This window comes from Musa acuminata, chromosome BXJ1-11, assembly GCF_036884655.1.
Source record: "Musa acuminata AAA Group cultivar baxijiao chromosome BXJ1-11, Cavendish_Baxijiao_AAA, whole genome shotgun sequence".
Lineage (NCBI taxonomy): Eukaryota > Viridiplantae > Streptophyta > Magnoliopsida > Zingiberales > Musaceae > Musa > Musa acuminata.
In genome coordinates this window covers 30,119,284-30,139,246 of record NC_088337.1, presented here as the reverse complement: position 1 = coordinate 30,139,246, position 19,963 = coordinate 30,119,284, and the positions used below count along the sequence as shown (strand labels likewise).

At 38.5% G+C, this 19,963-nt stretch overlaps 4 protein-coding genes across 4 annotated transcripts; 3 read left to right on the top strand and 1 right to left on the bottom strand.

Moving 5' to 3' along the window:
- Positions 1–307: 307 nt before the first annotated feature.
- On the top strand, positions 308–1,247 carry LOC103972042 (heavy metal-associated isoprenylated plant protein 44). Its single transcript, XM_009386235.3, has 3 exons — positions 308–583; positions 669–744; positions 803–1,247. The coding sequence occupies exons 1-3, from the start codon at positions 419–421 to the stop codon at positions 1,117–1,119; spliced, it is 558 nt and encodes a 185-aa protein (XP_009384510.1). The 5' UTR covers positions 308–418; the 3' UTR covers positions 1,120–1,247.
- A 1,746-nt stretch (positions 1,248–2,993) lies between these two features.
- Positions 2,994–6,251, top strand: LOC103972041 (large ribosomal subunit protein uL6). Its single transcript, XM_009386234.3, has 3 exons — positions 2,994–3,451; positions 5,660–5,782; positions 5,916–6,251. Exons 1-3 carry the CDS (start codon positions 3,089–3,091, stop codon positions 6,000–6,002), a joined length of 573 nt encoding a protein of 190 aa, XP_009384509.1. The 5' UTR covers positions 2,994–3,088; the 3' UTR covers positions 6,003–6,251.
- A 7,355-nt stretch (positions 6,252–13,606) lies between these two features.
- LOC103972039 (uncharacterized) lies at positions 13,607–16,398 on the bottom strand. The gene is made up of 2 exons (XM_009386232.3): positions 16,186–16,398; positions 13,607–13,855 (listed from the first exon to the last, which is right to left on the bottom strand). Exons 1-2 carry the CDS (start codon positions 16,396–16,398, stop codon positions 13,607–13,609), a joined length of 462 nt encoding a protein of 153 aa, XP_009384507.1.
- Positions 16,399–17,977: 1,579 nt separating this feature from the next.
- On the top strand, positions 17,978–19,455 carry LOC103972038 (cyclin-dependent kinase inhibitor 4-like). Its single transcript, XM_009386231.3, has 3 exons — positions 17,978–18,380; positions 18,979–19,143; positions 19,238–19,455. Exons 1-3 carry the CDS (start codon positions 18,049–18,051, stop codon positions 19,305–19,307), a joined length of 567 nt encoding a protein of 188 aa, XP_009384506.2. The 5' UTR covers positions 17,978–18,048; the 3' UTR covers positions 19,308–19,455.
- Positions 19,456–19,963: the final 508 nt, after the last annotated feature.

Below are 19,963 nucleotides of genomic sequence, written 5' to 3'. Positions count from 1 at the left end.
ATGAGAGTTGCTACAATCTCAACACAAATGCATTGTTAGTGGTACAATCATCATATCCTAAAAATCATATCATATGATTCTTATGCTGATATCCTTTGCAATTCCACTACTGGATACGCGATTCCTTTTGGCTCGCTCCATGTTATCCTGCGGATATAAGAGGAAAGGGTTCGGATACCATTCCCTTTCCAGAGGCTAAATTATTACAGAGAACACACAGAGCACGAGGGAACTAACAAGGCTTAGCAGGAAAGAAATGTAAGGAAGGGAACCAAAGGAATATTAGTATATTAAGATCGAGATAGCATAATATGATCAGATGTTGGGATGCCGTGTCGAGAATATTAATGTTGTGCTGCCTGCTCTCGTCTCGACTCTTATCTCATCCATGTTTCCTTTAGTCTGTAACCAGTAGGCCATGGCGACAGCACTGGGAAGAGCAATGGACTCTTTGGTATCTATCATTTACTACCCCTTTGGGTATCAGCGCAACCACCGTAAGAGTTATAGCAACAGCTACTATTACACGAAGGAGAAGAGTAACGGTAGGAAGATGTCCAAGGGAAGGCCTCTGTCCTTGCAGGTTCTCTCCTTCATCCCTTGTTTGCCTCACGTTGACACAGGTTTGTTGCAGATATGAAGTAATGTTTCTACTGTCTCTTGTGCAGACAGTGGAGCTGAAAGTGAGGATGTGCTGCACGGGCTGCGAGAGGGTCGTCAAGCATGCTCTTCTAAAGCTCAGAGGTGGCTACTGCTTACGACTCACTTGATTTGAGAGTAGGTAGTGACTGTTCTTGCGCAGGGGTTGATTCGGTGGAGGTGGACTTGGAGCTGGAGAAGGTGACGGTGACGGGGTACGTGGAGCGGAACAAGGTGCTCAAGGAGGTGCGGCGGAGCGGGAAGAAGGCGGAGTTCTGGCCCAATCCGGACCTCCCGCTCTACTTCACCACCGAGAAGAACTACTTCCACGACGAGGAGTCGTTCCGGGGCAGCTACAACTACTGGAGGCACGGCTACAACGGGGACCGGCACGGCCGTGTCCCGGTGCCGCAGCGGGGGGAGGACGCCGTCAGCAACATGTTCAACGACGACGACGTCAACGCGTGCAGCGTCATGTGACCGACAGGAGCAGCACGTGAGGGCGATCACGCTGTGTGTTTCCTTTGGATGTTTAATTAGACTAATGAAGCGATGTTTTTATCTGATGAAATCGTGTGAAGCAAAAGTCCTAATTTTTACTTCATTTACTTTGATACACGATAATTTCTTGGGCCCAGTCACAGCTTGGGATTTCTCGAGGGTGTGCGTGCAAAATATATGATGATCGAGGGTATAAATGACAAAAACACAATGGATGGGCCGGGCTTGTGTATCTCTGTAGGTCTACCAAACTACTCACGACTTTGAAGATGACCGATGCATCGCGGTAAAGAAAGATACTGTTTTTTCTAATGAAAAAATCATTAATATCATGATCGATCTGTCTTGACTCATGTGGGTAGAGTTATCCCGGTGTTTGTAAACTTTTATGTTGTGGCCGAGGTGCTCGATCTAGTCCCGGATGCGCAATGTTGTCCATGCGGATGCTCAGGTCACGTCGACGTCGGGTTGGATTAAGTCCAAGCGTCATCTCCCAGGAGCGGTTCTCCCTCGGTGGGTTGCTGATGTTTCGTTGTCGATTCCTGCACAAAGGTCGAGGTCGGGAGAGGGATTTTCCGACTCAACCCCTCCGAAGTTTAAGTCAGTGTTGTGAAGTTAAGGGGAGTTGAGTGTCTTCCTCCCTGATCAAGGAGGGTTAGCTTCTATACATGTGAGGATGAGTTAGCCATATAGGGTCAATTAACTGTGGTCGGCTTCTCGGGCGACCGACTTAAGCTTTTGTGAGAGCGCCGATCGACTTGCACGGATCGGAGTCGCACGATGCTGCCCCGAGCTTTCCGAGACGATTTGTACCGTGATGATATCGTTCGTACGGAGGGGAGCAATAAGCGGTTGCCGATCACGTGTGTGCTACGCGTCATATCGGACTTGAAGTTCTATGTCTAGATCGTCGTGTCTACTTGCCTAGGTCCACGTGCATGATACCAAAATGTGTCGTATCACCGAAATACCTCGAGGTAAAATCATAAAGCTTTTAGTGTGCCATACGTGTAAAAATTAAAATTATAAAAAGTTTATTGATAAAGTAACACGTGGTATATAAATATGCATACGAGTGATAAAAATGATTCTTCAATTCCTTATTAAAAAGATGAACTTTTATATCTAATTATAAAAGAATGAACTATTCTATGAAATTTTTATATGGATTAGTTGATAAAAATCTTGATTATTGACAATAAAGTAGTGAAGTATGAGATCAAAATTTTACTTTTTTTATTAAAAAAAGTTTTAAAGTGATGAGTGAAAAGAATAAAATAATCATCTATTTTTTTAAGATAAAAAAGGATAATATAATAAGAGAGAGTTACTTCTTATGCTTAGAGAGGCTGTTATATATGGTGTCACACTAAACGGTTAAAAGAGATTTTTCTATATGGTTAGGATTAATATGTATAATTAAGATTTAACATTGACGTGACTATTGATCCTAATATATCGCAATATAATTATTTTAAAAAATATTTTAAATTTGTTTAAAGTGTGTCATGTGTCATGCTATTAAAAAAAATATTTTAAAATAAAATTAGAAAATATATTTTTCATCACGTATTTAAGAGAATAAAGATTGGCTAGTAAAAATGACATTAGAGTATAGCTGTTCATGTCTTTGCATCCCTCACTAAGATTAGACATCACAAAGAAAAGAAAAAATCTTGCTTAACAAAAACAACAATCTCCATTAGTATGGTCCAGAAAAGATCTTCACCATCCACTGACCCTCCTCATTATCGAACGGTCGTGATCTAAAGTTTCCAAACCCTAGCGCTCCTTGGCTCTCTAAAGAAGGAACCCCAAACCTAAATGAACGCACCTATAAAAGGGCTCGATAGCGTTTGTGCTTCTCCGCCCATCGCCCATTCGTGCTCATACAGCCTTTGCGGAGGCGGCGCAACGAGCGAGCGATCTCTCCCAATCGCCACCGGAGATGAAGACCATCCTTTCGTCGCAGACGATGGACATCCCCGAGGGGGTCACCGTGAAGGTGAACGCCAAGATCGTGGAGGTGGAGGGCCCGCGCGGCAAGCTTACCCGCGACTTCAAGCACCTCAACCTCGACTTCGAGCTCATCGAGGGCGGGAAGAAGCTGAAGGTGGACGCGTGGTTCGGCTCGCGGAAGACCACCGCCGCCATCCGCACCTCCATCAGCCACATCCAGAACCTGATCACCGGAGTCACCAAGGGGTACCGCTACAAGATGCGTTTAGTCTACGCCCACTTTCCCATCAATGCCTCCATCACCAACAGCAACAGCTGCATCGAGATCAGGAACTTTCTTGGTGAGAAAAAGGTACGATCTCGTTCGATCTTACCCTGTCCGTTCTATTCATATTCGTTGTCTGTGTTATCGCTATTATATGTTAAGTCGTTGCCACTTGTTGTGGGTCAGCCGCTATTGTTGGGTTATATGAGGGAGAGTTGTCAAGGAAATTTCTGGTTTTAAGTAAGCTATGCAAATGTACATGTTTTGTCCGCAGACAAGTTCAGACATTGAACATTTGTTCATGCAAAGATCTGTCTTTTAACATGGATTTACACACACAAATACCACTTTTACTTCTTTAGTGTGATTATAGTATGGCAGAATTATCGTATGTTCTCCATTCCACTAAATATCCTACGAAAAAGATGTGATATGTGATCACATGGACCTTGATGACAAAATCAGTGCGCAGCAAAATGATTCTTCAAAGATTGCCATCTTTCTTCTATGCCGTTAAAGTTATCATTTTATCATCTATTTTCATGCGATATATATCTTATTTACTTGTTTGATTCTTTCTAGACATTTTATGCAAATACTGTTGTATGTCATCGGATGGGAGGCTTTAGTGACAGAATTTTCGTGCAGCAGTGGGTTTATGTATCATCAAGAAAATGTTGGGTATTTTGGATTTATATATGTTGACTACCAACACTCCTAAGATTATGTTTCAACGCTTTTGAATTACTTTAGTTGTAAAATACTGGAACCTGGAGTAATTTACCAAATGATTTTCATTAGGCATGCTCTATATTAGCAGGATGTTAAATACTGGACATGCATCTTGCCTGTCATCCGGATCCTGCATCATGGAGGAGTTATCCCCTTTATTGGCACTTCATAGAAGTTAAGGATGTCGATAACAACTAACCACTTTTCTAGATGTGTTTAGTCACCAACCCTTTGTCTACATCCTTTGGACTTCACGAACTTAGCATTTTCCATCAGTTCATATGCTTATTGCTCTCCACATCTCTGCAATGTGTTGCTTTAGAAACAGTTTTTAATTCATCAAACTAGCGGACCATGTGGAGATGGATTGATCTCATGCATTTCATCTGTTTGTTTGTTTTCTTTACCCATTTAATTTTCGTATATTGGCTTTAGATTTGGAATTTTAAATATTTTCAAAAGGATAATGAACAGATGAGAAATAAAGTGTATTATGTACTGTTGCATTTTCCTCTAAAGTGGCATTTGGTTTGTGGGATTTACTGAAATTAAAATGAGAATGAATATGTTTGAATAGTGATGCATTTTTTCTAAGGTGGCAGTGGGTTCATAAGATTTTATTACTTTATTTCCAGTATTTGGTCTAGGAATGAGATTCTAAATCTCATTTTGGGATAACTAATAATTAGGCTTATCACAGATTATCCTCTGTAATTATTCTTCTCTAACATTTCGGTCCCTACACTTTTAAAAGTTACATTGAGATTTCTATATTTACAAAAATGAAACATTGAGATTCTTATACAGGGTTAAAAAGATAATTTTATAAAGTTAAAGATTTGAAATAACGGGGTTAAATGTTTTATTTTTTAAGTATAGGGATCTAAATGTAACTTTGACATAATGTTAAAGCCTAATATAATGTAGAAACAAAATCATATAAAGCTCAAAGTATGAATATGTATAAATATGATATTGATACAAATAACATAAACATAAAATACTATAAAATATATTTAACAAAGAGTAGATTTTCAAAAAATAGACAGTATAATTTAGTAATAGCAATATACAGAAAACTGCATCATATGTACTTTGAGAATAGGATAATGTAGGTAGTAATGCACAACTATGTAAAAGATAATTATATTGATATCAAAAATAAGATTGATTGATATAATATTTTGTAGATGACTAATTGTGACCAACATTAGTTTATTTTAATTTTGATTCTGGAGTTGAACCAAATATCATGAAATTTGGCAATTCTGATTCAAATTCCAGTGCATTTCGAACATCATTCAGATTTACTCTGATAATCAATCAAATGCTATATACAAGCAGTTCAAAACATGGTTTTTCTGATGCCATTCAACTAAGGTTCCCTTCTATTCAATGCACTAATTTTAATTATTGTCCATACTGAAATATGTTGTTCTCTTAAATCATTCACCTTCAGCACATTAAGAAGATAAATATGTGGATATTGCTGAGTGAATTCCATGCTTCAAAAAGTGGTCTGCCAAGTTCTCTACCTGATATGTGAATTCATCATCGTTGCAGGTGCGGAAAGTTGATATGCTTAATGGTGTGACAATTTTACGGTCTGAAAAGGTTAAGGATGAGCTTGTCCTTGATGGGAATGATGTTGAACTTGTCTCTCGCTCTGCTGCTTTGATCAACCAGGTCAGCTGTTTACTGCCTTAGTTAAATATATAAGGGATATGAGGGGTTGTCGTGTTTTGCTCTTTTTGTTGTTAAGACAGCCACTTATTTTCCCTAATTTCTTGAAACCTACGTTTTGTTTTATGTTCAACAGAAATGCCATGTGAAGAACAAGGATATAAGAAAGTTCTTGGATGGAATTTATGTCAGTGAGAGGGGAACAATTGCTGAGGAACAGTAGTCGCCTATACGACCATGAGAGCACTAGTTGAGCTTGGATAGGAGGGAGACCATGGTGCCAGCTAAAACATTTGGATGGAATGAAAAGCTTTGGTTAAATTTTTTTTGATCTTCTTTACTGCAATTTGTCATTTGTCTTAAGAGTTACTGTAATTCAAGTTCAAGATAGTTAGCTGTGGAGACGCCTTTGTTTCTTTGGTACTATAACTGTATCTTTGTGGTAAACTATGAAAGAACCCATTTTATGATATATGCTTGCCAAATGTCTTCATCTTTGCATCCCCATTTTCCTTGTTCTGGTAGTTTTACTATGTTATTTGCATTTGCCTCTATTTTGAGTTGTATTGTAATAGAAATCATGCTTACTCTTCTTGATGGAAGGTGGTACTGTTTCATCTCATTCACGACTAGATTTTTTTGGCAAATTAAATCAGACAGGTGAACTTTAAGATGTTCATCTCCAAGTGTGATGCATGGTGAACTGTAGGCATTCATTATTGACTAATTTGTCTTTTCTTTTGGTGTAATTTTGGTGTTTTGGATCAGACTTATGTTTTATTACACGATAGTTTTAATCTTCAGGGTTAATTACATTATATCTCTTTATAATATCTTTTTGTAGTTAGTTGCACTGATTGACAATTGCATCGCATCGACGTTGATATAGATGGTGGTGGTTATTGTGATGTCTATGGTGAAGATATTGATTGTCTCGTCCTTAACCTGTCATGTCAGACAAATTTTAGCTCAACCTGAGGGATTGTCTCGTCCTTAACCTGTCATGTCAGACAAATTTTAGCTCAACCTGAGGTTGGGGTCATTAGAGCTTTCATCGTTGCTATGTTAGTTCCGACACCATCTCTCGTTGAGAGGTCTTGTCGTTGCTTTTGCATCTGCGTTGACATCGAATGCAGTTGCCTAACATCGCAAGGGTTGGTGAGAGGTGGTGTCGGAACTAACACAATAATGGGGGAGCGATAGGAGTTTCGACGACTCTAGCTTCGGGTCGAGGTTGAGATCCGTCCATTGAGTCAATGACGAGGCAACGACCACTATTTGTATCGATGTTGACACAGTTATTACTCGGTAACTGCGTTAGTGTCGACATAAATGTTGAGCGATGCAAGACAAGCGACAATGAGATTGACGATGCGCTCCTCGTGGAGATGGGTGGTATTATAGTGAGAGCAAACCTTATCATCGTCGAAGGCGGTCAGACAATTGTATCAGTGTCGACTTCATTAGCATCACCATTCATCACCGAATGTAAAATTACATATTTTCATTAGTAAAACTGTTGTCGTGAGTATATATATAGATCTAAATGTATCATTTTCATAATTATATAAATATTAATATAATTTTATAATTTTTAAAATATAAGAATAGATATGTTAAAGGTATGTAATTAACTACATGGATAATCTATAATTAACCTCCTCATGCCTCTATTTTCTAACATTTGGTTTCATCCAAAACTAAGCTTCAAAGGATGGACTCCTACTATCTCATAATGAAATCGAAGATCATATATAATCATATGTACAAGATCTAGAGAGAAGAATCCTTGCCAATGTTATTAAATGATTCCAACTAAACCAATATAATGACTTTGCAAAAATGATATCAAAATTTTCACCTAAAATTATACATAAATTATGGAAATAGAAGTATCCTATTGTCCTTTAGTTTATATATAATATAATAGATGAAAATTACTTGTATGTGATTGGTTGGTGATTTTTTCATGTTTTTGTTGTTGTTATATTTATAATTTTTATTTTAAATTATTTTTAATAAAAAAAACTACTCTTCGAATGAGGAAGTTATGAACCCAAAATCAAAACCGTTGATTCTGAGACTGAGGCAGATTCATAATCACGCTAAAGGGTTTGGCCCCTCTCCATCAAGCTGTCTCTAAAGCGTGATGAACGGCGCAGATCATCCACCCTGATGGACATCGACATGAGCTTCCTCTCGCTCGGGTTCGCTTTCTCGCTTATAGTCTCCGGCTCGTATCCTCGTGCACTCGGATCTCTTCTTTTCTGCCCTCGCCATCCTGTCGGTCACGGGCAAAGCGCCGCCAAGGGGGAAACAATCGCACCGCTTGATTGAGGTCACTGATCTTTTGTTCGTCTCTATTTTGCTTAGATTATGTCAAACCACAACATTTTTCATCGGATTATTTCTTCTGTTACTTTTATTTTGCCTCCCTGCTAAATTTTTGATGGTGATGTATTAAGATTTCATGAGGGTATCTTCCTTTAACCGCCTACAATTTGATTCCTTTTTTGCTTCTTTGAGAAGAAATCAAACAACCGAACGATGGACCCGCTAATTTTGATATGTTTTGATTCGAGAAAGTAAGTACCAGAGAGCACTTAAATTGTTGAGGAAATCTTCTTGAAATTTTGTTCGAGAATTCATCTTGTTCCGAAGCATCTCAATGGGGTGAAAAAAGAGTCTTCTTTTGTAACGGGAAGGGGAAAAGACTGAACTCAGCGCCTGCAACGAGTCTTGCACTTGTTGATTTAGCTTCTTGCCCAGTCCTGCAATAGAGCTTGTATTGTGGCTGGGGAAATATACATACACAAGGATCAAAATTATTTAGCACTTATCAGCTTGTTTAACAATTAACCCACATATCTTAATTAGGGTTTCTGTGAACATTGCTGGTAGGAAGAATGGTATCTTGAATAGCAAGGTCGAAGGAAGTTACGATGAAACAGGTTTATCTTGTGCGTAATCAGATCATTTTCATGTGTATTGGGCTGTTCTATTAAGCATCCATGTGTATTACATGAGGTAGCCTCAGCAGACCTTTTAAAACAAGTGTAGCTTTTTGTAGTTGGTGGTCTTTGTTCTTTGTAGAAATGAGACTAATCCTGATGTGTTAGGGACCCTGAGATCCAATTTTTAATCCACGCTGTGATCTGTATTTGAATTTGGGTTAAACCTAAACGAATCTCAACCACTAGGATCATGTACTCTTCTCTTTATTAACTATGCTTACTAGAAACTTCTTCTTGGTCAAAACTGTTTTGTCTTTAACTAGTTTCTTTTTTGATTGCTGATAATGCACATGATACTTGTTAATTGGGAGCCCCATACAGTTCAATCATGTGGTTCAATAATGTTCCAAGTGCCTTTTCTTGCTGTTAGAAAGGGAAGAAAAGGGAATTGCCATTGCTTGTGTATGTTTTCTTGCTGTCAGAGGAAAAAGAGTCTTCCTTGTTATGTATTGAACTTTTTTTTAAAACTTTGTTGTCTCTAGAATTTGTTGATCGAGAGCCCCAGTCATTTGTTCCCTTATTTAATTGGTCAAGCTCTTTTTGCTACATATTAACTAAAGTTTTTCTACTTTGTTGTCTTTAGTGTTTGTTGATCAAGAGCCCTAGTCAGTTCGATCAAGCATCCTGAACACCATCTCTTGCTATCAGTTTGAGGCTGATACTTTTTTGCTCTGATTTTGCACAGCCATGAAGGTGAGATCATCAGTGAAGAAGCTCTGTGAGTTTTGTAGGACAGTCAAACGTCGGGGAAGAATTTATGTGCTTTGTACTGCCAATCCCAAGCATAAACAGAGGCAAGGCATGTCCACATTTGCTTATGAGGGTCCACTGCCTCCTGTGTATGTGCTCTGGCTCATCTATCCTTTTTATCTCTTTCTATCAGTATGTGTCATCTACATATGCAGATCCATCTATTTGCCTTTGCATTTATGGTTCCTTGATCTTTTCTTCCAGTCTAATATATGATACTCAAATCATTCTGTATAATCAAAATGACCTAGTTCCAAAGTTTATGATCATTGTCAGACAGTAACATAGTTTTGTTGTCTTTCTTTAGTCTCCACATTGTTCTTGGGTGTTATTTCTTAAGCTTGTTTGAAGTTAGTCACCTGTAGGAACAATACTACTGATTTAAGTGAACATATAGCAAGTCTATACCCTTATGTAGAGAATGAAGATTGTTTCCAGTGTCAATATTTCATAATCTGCTAACTGCAGTGCACAACCATAGCTGTAGTGCAGTGGGATTAGTAAAGTGAATCTGAGAATAAAACTTTGGCTGCACTTTGCACTTGAATATTTTGAAATCTTAGGCAAATGTTCAAGCATGTCCATTTTACACTTGAAGACTTGTGACTTTCAGCACATTCATCTAGTGAACAAAATGTTTGAGCTTTGGGAAGGGAAACTTTGTGGTTCCAATTTGAAGAGAAAGCTATTTTAGGATAAAAGCTTGCATGGATGACTTGGCAATAGATCTTAAAATAGTATGGTGTTGCTGCTTCAGCAATTGTGGAGCATGCACGAGAGCATTATGGACACTCCAAGCTTTTTCTTCTGTACGCTACAAGCGGCTAAATTTATGTTTTTGGTCTCACCAACAACCAGAAATTGAGTTGGAAACCCACTCTTTAACTTGTGTTTATTAGGAGACCTTCCCCCTCAGAGTACAAGACAACATATAGATTTATCACACTGTCGGATGATTTAATCATATGTATAGTTCCATTTGACAGCTGTTAGGTGATATCTGATTTCAATAGAGAAAAAGAAGTGTTATATATGTGTCGGTTAATTCCTGAGTTGTTGTTGTTTTTTTTTTTTTTTTTTTTTTTTTTTTTTATCGCAGCACAGCAGACAGCATATTAATCTATACTTTGATCACTTGAGATTTCATTTTATTTCCCATGTAGCATAACTCTGTTCATGTCCTACTGTTTGTGCACATTGCAGATCCTCGGATGTTGCCAGTAAGCAAGAACCTCCAGCCACTAATTACTGGCCTATAGGACTGGCATCTCTTCTTCAGAAACAGGAAAAATAAGTTGATATATGTCGAGTAGGGTTGGGGGAGGAGGTGCACCTTCTCTGCTTGATTTCATGTATTCGGCTGCTTTTGGTGCTGCTCCTATTCCTAGGAATTATTCATGCTACTATAAATGTTGAATGACTAACTTTGCCTCTTGTAATTTATTTTCTTACATCCTTGCTATGATATCCGAAGTTGTTAGGAAATTTTTGGAATAGTGTGAATCAAACTCTCTTCATCGATACAACAAATTGACGAGTAATAGCTACACGAGCTCACAGGAAGCTGCAGAGGACCGCAAAGCTGAGGACAATGATCTGCCCCTGCAGAGGTCCGTGTCGCTGCTGATGGCGTCCATGCACTCAGATCAGCGGCAGAGGTCTGCATCGTCGCTGATGGTGTCCAAGCCCTCGGATCCGGCGACGGCGACGGCGACGAGGAGAGAAAGGAGGGATAGGCCAGCGAGCTGGGGCGAGGTAGCCATGGCTTGCCGGAGACAGATCGTGCCACCTTTGATTTTGTGTGGAGTCTGCTTTTATTTGCTTAGGACATGAGACGATGATTAATAGTAATAATAACTATATTATTATAAGTAATAGTAACGTTACAAAATCTCATGAGATGAATTGACCAAATCCAACAACAGAGACAACCTCATGGAATAGCAAACCGTGGTCTGAAAGGCCATGATACCTAAGGTACATTCTAATGTGCTATATGGAATACGTCTGAACAATAAATTCTCAGCAAAAAAAAAAGTGTGAACAAGAAGAACTTTCGATCGGTATTGTTTTGTATTTTAATGTAATTCCTGTTGTTAGTTAAGCGTTTAGGAATTCCACATGAACACTTTAAAGTTCTGTAATTTCTTATTTCTTGTGATCATATTACAAGGAACATTACACGTTCTTCGAATCGATCACGTTTTGCTGCCAATAAGACGAGCTCTAAAAAGAAAATAGAACCATATACAGATCCAATCGTGGGCATAAAAATTTTGATTACATAAGACCTGCCAAATAAAAAAACAAATAGCTTCTCGCAGATCATTTTGTGATAGACGGTTGCGCATATGTAATATCTTCGTCCATGGATTTATTAGTTTTTATTTATTTCTATACATGTTTTGGCATCGTGTGTTTTGTTTTGCTTTATGTATTTTTATTTGAAAACTATTAGCAGGAAACGATTTACTAAGGTTGTAGAGTAAAAATATCTCAGAATGATCCAATTTTCATATGTCATAACCTATATTCTATACACGGAACGAAGCAAAATAACCTATATCAGCACCCCATAATCACTCGGGAGACGCAAGGTTGGATGACGGTTTGGGGATAGTATTGGGTATTGATTGAATTCACAAGTTCACGCGTTAAGTCTATGGAAACTTACCAATACACCTCACATCTGGTGGTGAGCAGTCATTCGTTTGTGGATTTGTAACGGTTTGTTTGCATTTTAAAGTCTTTATTTTTTCATTCATCTTTTTTTCGTTTTTGTACACTAAGTGTTTGTTAAATTGCTTGTAAAGTTACTATCTTCGTAAGACATATGGACTTGTTCATCGCTCAATTTCGAAACTAATCAATTTATTTTTTTACAGGTCCTTTAAGATCTTAGCGAGATTGCAATTAGGTTAACCCTTTATAGATAAATAACATAAGGGTATCTCACAACTTCGACAATTCCAACTAAGTCCATGACATTGTGGTATCAAAGTAGACAAACAATTTGAGTAAACAATAAAAGTTCACAATCTCATCGTGGCGAATTGAGTAAGATGATGTAAGCCGAACTATTGTCCCAAGCAACCATAAGTGGATTATAAGTGCAAATTCGCTCTCAAATTGTTAGAGCCACTCAAAAGAAGCACGATAATGAAAATAACGAACGAGACATTGACTATTCTCTACGAGTGAGGAAAGCACAATCTCATGATGACATTATGGTATTATAGCAAGCAAGCAATCGAGCAAAAATTATTTATGTGACCAAGTGTAAAGTATTTGAGTTTGTAATGATGTCTTTCAGCTTAAGCAACACTCTCATGAACAAATTGTATAATGAGTATCTAGACAAGTTTGTGATCGTTTACTTAGACGACATCGTCATTTACATCCAAACACTCGAGAAGTATGTTACGTATCTTTAAACAATTTTAAGATTCTTAGGAAGAATATTTTATTCGTAAAAAAAGAAATATGATTATGATACTTTGCTCATATATATATATATATATATATATATATATATATATATATATATATATATATATATATATATATATAATTCTTGGGATATTGAATCAACGATCGGATAGATAGGTCGAAGGTGTAAGCTGTTACGGAATGACAAACACTTAAGAAGTTTCTTTATAGGAGCTGAGATTTTTCCTTGGTTTCATCAATTAGATTGATCCTTTACGAATAAATAACACAAAAAAACCTCACGATTTAAGCAATTTTAAATAAGTCTGTGATAGATTGTTCCTTTGTTGCTCCACTTGTACTCCACCACTAGCATCAAGCAGGCCAATATAATTTATTATCAAAACTTGAGTTCACAAAGGAAGCGATCAACTGCATGACAAATGTTGTGCTAAGAAGTTGTCATCGCTAGCTAAATGACTCCATTAAAATTCACATGAAACTTATAGAAGACATCACGAACATGGTCTTGGGTTGTCAAGGCTGAAACATGTTTGTCCAGTGACAAAGATACAATGCTCACTCAAACAAGATTGATCACAGCTGCCGTTTAAGTTGTGCCATGCTACATAGTTCATTTCCCCTTTCTGGACCTTTTTTGTTGCTGCTTTTCCACCTTGCCTGAAGCCTTTGTAGTGTCTGGAGCTGGCGAGGGAGAGCTAAGATTCTTGCGAGCTTGAGGATCTTCTGGCAGGATAGAGTAGTGAAACTTCTTTGCATTTCTAACATGAGTGCAAGAAAGCTTTAGCATCTTCCGTCCCATCATCCATTTCAGCAAGATTTTCATATGGGTCTTACTATTCAACCCATCGATACCAGCTTCCTGTTCAAATGAGTGTTCTATTAACCACATTGCCGATATCAAAGTTGGCTTTGTTATAATCAGCACAGTATATGATGTTAAAGCAGAAGCTTCCTCCATTTCTTAGCACAAGCGAAAAGAGAAAAACATTACATGGCATTAAGGCCAAAGCTGTTCCAAGAAAAATCAACAAACTTGAGCAAACAGCACCATATTTAATGATCAGCATTGTCAAAATGAAGTCCAAAGCAAAATAAATAAATCTCATCAGCAAAACAGTTGAGATCATTTAGAGTTGTTTGTATAATGGAATGTGCATGGTCTGAATAAAACTAAGCCTAGGAAAGAGATTAACAAAACAGACAGTGTCCCGACTTTCAGATCATTAACAGCAGAATTAATAGGAGAGCTAAGTCATTTTTACATAAGATACAGAATGATAGAATTTTGAAGTTCAGTATGCTCTGGAACACTAAATAGATGCAAAATGTTCAAGAAAACCAAAGGTATGTCCAATACAGGAAGCTAATAGCTACCTAAAGAATCAGAAGCATGGCGAACCAATTTCATTTTTACATAAGGAATCAAAGATGCAGAGTAATAGACTTTGAAGCTTAGTATGCCCTGGAACACTAAATAGTTGCAAAATGTTCAAGAAAACCAAAGGTATGTCCAATACAGGAAGCTAATAGCTACCTAAAGAATCAGAAGCATGGCGAACCAATTTCATTTTTACATAAGGAATCAAAGATGCAGAGTAATAGACTTTGAAGCTTAGTATGCCCTGGAACACTAAATAGTTGCAAAATGTTCAAGAAAACCAAAGATATGTGCAATACAATAAGCTAATAGCTACCTAAAAATCAGAAGCATGGCTAACCAATTTCATTTTTATATAAAGAATTAAAGATGCAGATTGATAGATTTTGAAGTTTAGTATGCTCTTGAACACTAAATAGTTGCAAAATGTTCAAGAAAACCGAAGCTATGTCTGATACGGGAATCTAATAGCCACCTGAAAAATCAGAACCATGGCTAACCAATTAATAACACTTGCTTCCAAATTGACAACAGGAGTCATATAATGTTATCAGGACCATGGCTAACCAATTAATAACACTTGCTTCCATATTGACAACAGGAGTCATATAATGTTATGACTCAAGCACACTTGCTCCTGTAACCAACCAAAGACGTTAACAGAAGACTAATTTTCCATGATAGCACAGGGGTGATTGACACTTTCTTTTACAGACATGTTTTACTTCTCTTTCTTGACTAGGATGCTAACCACTTTCTGCAATACTATTGTTCTACATGTAATAGTACCAAGAATTGTCTATTTCACAAGTTCAGATATTCTTTTCAAAATTCTTTGATTGATCTTATCACAATTCAAAACTACAGCAAGTTTTCCATAAGTTTGAGAGTTCCAGCAAACAGATCATGATATCTCAGTTAACTACCACAGTACTTCAGATGACTCTGATGAAATTTCTACTCTATAAAAGGCATAATCACATTGTTTTTAGTTTTATTTTGCATGTGACAGTTTGCAAAGCAAACATCTTAAAACAATACTCTGGTCAACATTTGGTTGCATTTTAATAAATTGATAGCATATAATATCTCTTGTTATGGTATCAATTGCCAAACCATGAAAGAAGTTGCATTACTTCACTATGAAACTCAATTATGATTTTAAGGAAGGACAAACTGTCGCTTAAAGATAGATGTGTTTCTACAGCAAAAGAATAAGAATATGAAGTCCTTCAGACCATAGAAGCCAAAACATCATAACCTTTAGAATTAATATAATGCGGATAATATACTAGCATGGGATTGGAAACCATAGATAATAACTGAATAGATTGTCTTGACCCAAACTCACCAGAGGTTTAGAAGAAGTTAAACAAATGGGAATAACTACTTCAGAGCCATTTCATCAAACAATAGATAGACAGCCCAAATTCTTTTCGAACTTCGCAACCAATGAACAGCATTAAATGGCCACATAAAAGACAGAAACAAACACAATCTACAACCCTAACAGGAACTCTTTTTTCCCCTTTCATCCGAAAGCCACTCATTTGCTATCTGGAAACCAACAGAAAGAGCGGAATCATGGAAGAAAAGATCCAAGCTTTGTCACCTGGGCGTCGTTTTTCAAGTGTTGGAGACGTCTTTTAATCTTATCAACCAGTGAACAACATTAAATTGCTTCATAAAAGAGAGAGAGCAGAACAGTCTATATGCCCAAAGAAGCTCTTATTACGCCTCTTTCGTTCGTGGGCCATTTCTTTCTGATAAAGAACCAGCACAGAGAGGCAGAAAGATCCGAGCTTTGTCACCTTGGCGTGGTTCCAAGTGTGGGAGACGGAGAGGGGACCATTGTTCTTGACGATCCGGTAGAGGTTTCGGGAGATCACGGTGGCCTCCTCTGTGGGCACCTTCGGGTTTATACGGCGGAGGTCAGGGCTGCGCTTCCTCGAGAAGTACCGCGAAAACACTCCACCAGCAACTGCAGCAGCTCCCCCGCCGCCACCACCGCGTAGGAACAACATACCCACCTCGCTTTCGACTCACCGTGTCAATGTGACGAAGCCAATTAAACGGCAAATTGGGCCTTCTTTCGGCCCATGAATGGTATGTAAACAACCACCCTAACAGTTGGGTCTTTCATGGGCCTAAAGTTAGCTCCTCTCATTAGTTTGGCTTGGTAGAGTCTCTTCCCATTTCCAAAAACAGGAAAACATTCCCCAAAAATGTGAAGTTTTACCTAAAAGATATATAAAGCTCACTTCAATATATATATATATATATATATATATATATATATATATATATATATATATATATATATATATATATATATATATATATATATATATATATCTCTAACACTCTTTTATAATCTCTTTGTTCGTTAATTTTGATCGGATCTGTTCTTCGAGTGTAACCAAGGAATCTCATATGCCTAAAATGATGAAAGTTAGATGGAGTTTTCGAAAACGACGATACTTAAGTCAAAAGAAAGAAGAAATTATTTTTATAACTGATTCCACTAGAAAATATTTTATGATACAAGAAGTGTTTTTAGATATTTTATATTAAATGAACTGTTTATGCGACATGATTATCGACTGAGATCCTTAATCTCATAGAACTATCAACATTCCCCTTTGAACATTGGTTGTCGCTCTTCTTTTTGATCTTTCATCTGAATACAAAAGACATGCATATCGTGAGCAGTAATTATAGCAGCATTCCTTGCACTTGCATCAGGAAAGCAACGTGTTGTCCGTAGCAACCATCATGCATGAAAGCTGGAGCTGCGGCAAACAGTTGATGTGAGTCAGAGTGAAAGAAGAAAGCTTTCGTGGGAACTCCTTATCGTGTGGGCTATGCCTATGCCTCCGCCACCCACGAGAAAGTGCCAAGCTGATCTCACAGCGAACCCTAACACTGGGACGAGGAAAAAGTTCGAATCCACCATTGCTGCACTTGGGAACTGTTGCAGCGTCAGTGAAGGGTCGGTCTTTTGTCCTCCATTCGTGGACCTACTGTTCCCTCTCTGACCCCCCCCCTGAAAAGGACTCGGCCTTCGTCGTCTCTCTCCCTCCCTCTATTGGTGGATGAACGAACTCACCGCACTCTCGAGAGCTCATCGGGAAGTGCTTCGTACGGAGATTCTTCCTCCGCTGCCTCTCATTGGCCATCGGAACGTGTCGTCGCCGTATCCAGCAGGAATGTGATTGGAATTTGTGAAAGCTGGGAGAAACTCTCTCGCTCTACTCCTCCTAGCAAAATGAGGATGAGATTTCTGCGGTGTTTGATGCCTTTTAGCTTAACAGGAAACTATGGAAGATGTGCCTGCAGCGTCTCGAGAATACCTCCGATTCACATGTTGATTTTGGCGGGAATCTGGCAAGTACTGCGGTATCATTGGCGGGAAAGCCCCATGACATTCGAGATATCGATCGATGATTACTTGCTTGATTAACGTGTAAAACTTATTACTATTTAAAGCAAATATTTAAAGAGCTCAAAAATTTTCCGGGGTAAAGATGTCATTTTACACTTCCTCGTCGCTCCTCTTTGGCCTTCAAAACTCATCTCCTTTCCCCCTTTTTCCCTCCGCCACCGAGTCCCCTCTGCTCCTTTTCGTTCTTTCCATAGCATATGCGCAGTGTAGAGAACAAGAGGTACAGGAGATGGGCAAGTATCTTAGAAAAGCCAAGGTCTCCGGCGAGGCCGCCGTCATGGAGGTGTCCCACCACTCCTCCCTCGGCGTCCGCACGCGTGCCCGGTCCCTCGCCGCGGCCACCGCCCAAGACTCGTCCCGCGCCTACCTCGAGCTCCGGAGCCGCCGCCTCGAGAAGCCCCTCTCGCCCCCTCCCTCATGCAACTCCGAGAAGCCTGGCCCTGACCCGAGGGTGGATTTTCGGTCACCGGGGTCCGTCTCGACGAGCAGGTGCTCGGCGGTTGCAGCGGATACCGAGGTGTCATTCAGGGAGACTATTTTGGAGTCCGGTGCGAGGGACAGGTGGGTTTCGCTAAAATTTTGGGTAAAAAACGAACCTTTTCGTCTTTTGTTCTTCCCATTATACTTTCATTTGTTTGTTTTGTCTGTTTTCTTTCTTGAATCATCTTTCGAGGTCAGGACTTGATGTTACTTCCAATGATATGTCTCTGTCTATGTTTTCTCGTGGAAGTATATCGTTTTCCTTCTCTTTCTATCATCATTTATTGTGGAAGCATTTCTGTTTGTAATGTCCTGTCATTATCTGATGTTTGTACTGTCGGGACATATTTCTCTAGATTGCCTATGCTGATAGAAATATTAACCTGAAATTAGTTCATCTCCTTTTTCTTTCTGCTACTTCAGTAGTTCTTTGAATTTGAACCATCTGCCTTTACATTTCTTTCTTGGTATTAGAATTTATTCACTTGCTGTCTTCCTGCTAGTGGAAGTCAGTATCCAATTTGTACAACCAAAACTGACTTAAAATGAACCATCTTTCTAGTTTCTCTATGAACTTTTTCTTGTGAACTTGCCTTTGACAATGTTTTATCTGAATTCATAGTATTCGAAAGACATTAAAAGTTCATATGATTAAGTGAGAATTTTGTGTTGGTTTCAGCTATGATAGGGAGACCATACCTTGCAGTTTGATTAGGGACCGAGATCCTACAAGCAGATCTACCATTTCAGCAGTCACTGTTAAGCAGAGCAGCCCTACTGCTCATGAGATGGAAGAGTTTTTTGCTGCTGCAGAGCAACTCCAACAACGAATATTTTTAGAAAGGTACGCCTTTCTATAGATGTTCCTCACAATTATGATTCGATCCACCACATTGCAGATGTTCCTCACACTTCTTTCCCTTTGATCTTATTTGAAGGTACAACTTCGATCCTGTAACCGAGCATCCGCTGCCTGGCCGGTATGAATGGGTAAAAGATGACTTGTAGATGGCAGAGCTTTGGCTCGCTGTAACATATAGAGCCGATGAGCTGATGGGACACTCTTCAAAAGCCAACTTTGCCAAGTTTATAGGGGTCATTCATCTGTGAATCATTTCAATTGTTTCAATGATTTGTCTGTGCTTCATTCTGATGGACACAAGTTAATGTTGAAACAAGCTGATCTCCATCTTTAGCTACTTGCCATGATTCTCCATCTGATGCTTAGAAATAGCTTTGCACTCGCTTCATTTATGGGTGAAAGCTGTGAGCAGGACTCGACTAATCGACAAAGGAAACGGGTCGATCTATTGCACTCGAACCGGACCGAACCGAACCGAGCCTTTGATTCGGTTCAAGATCTGGCGGCCGGTAATATAAGCCAAACTGGAGGTGGCCCTAAGCGGCTTTCCCTACTCTCGACTCACTCTTTTATTTTTATTTTTTTTCTAAAATAATATTTTTAATTTAAAAATACTCAAAATATCTTTTAAAAAAATTTCCATCATGTTTTTCGCTCATTTTAAAACCAATTTTCAACTATTATAATGTTTTTATGTGACTCATTTATAGTGTTTTTTTTAATAAAATTTACAGTGTTTTATTGATGTAATGAAAAATATTATAAACGTTACTAAAAAACACTTGTAAGTAACATTATCTCT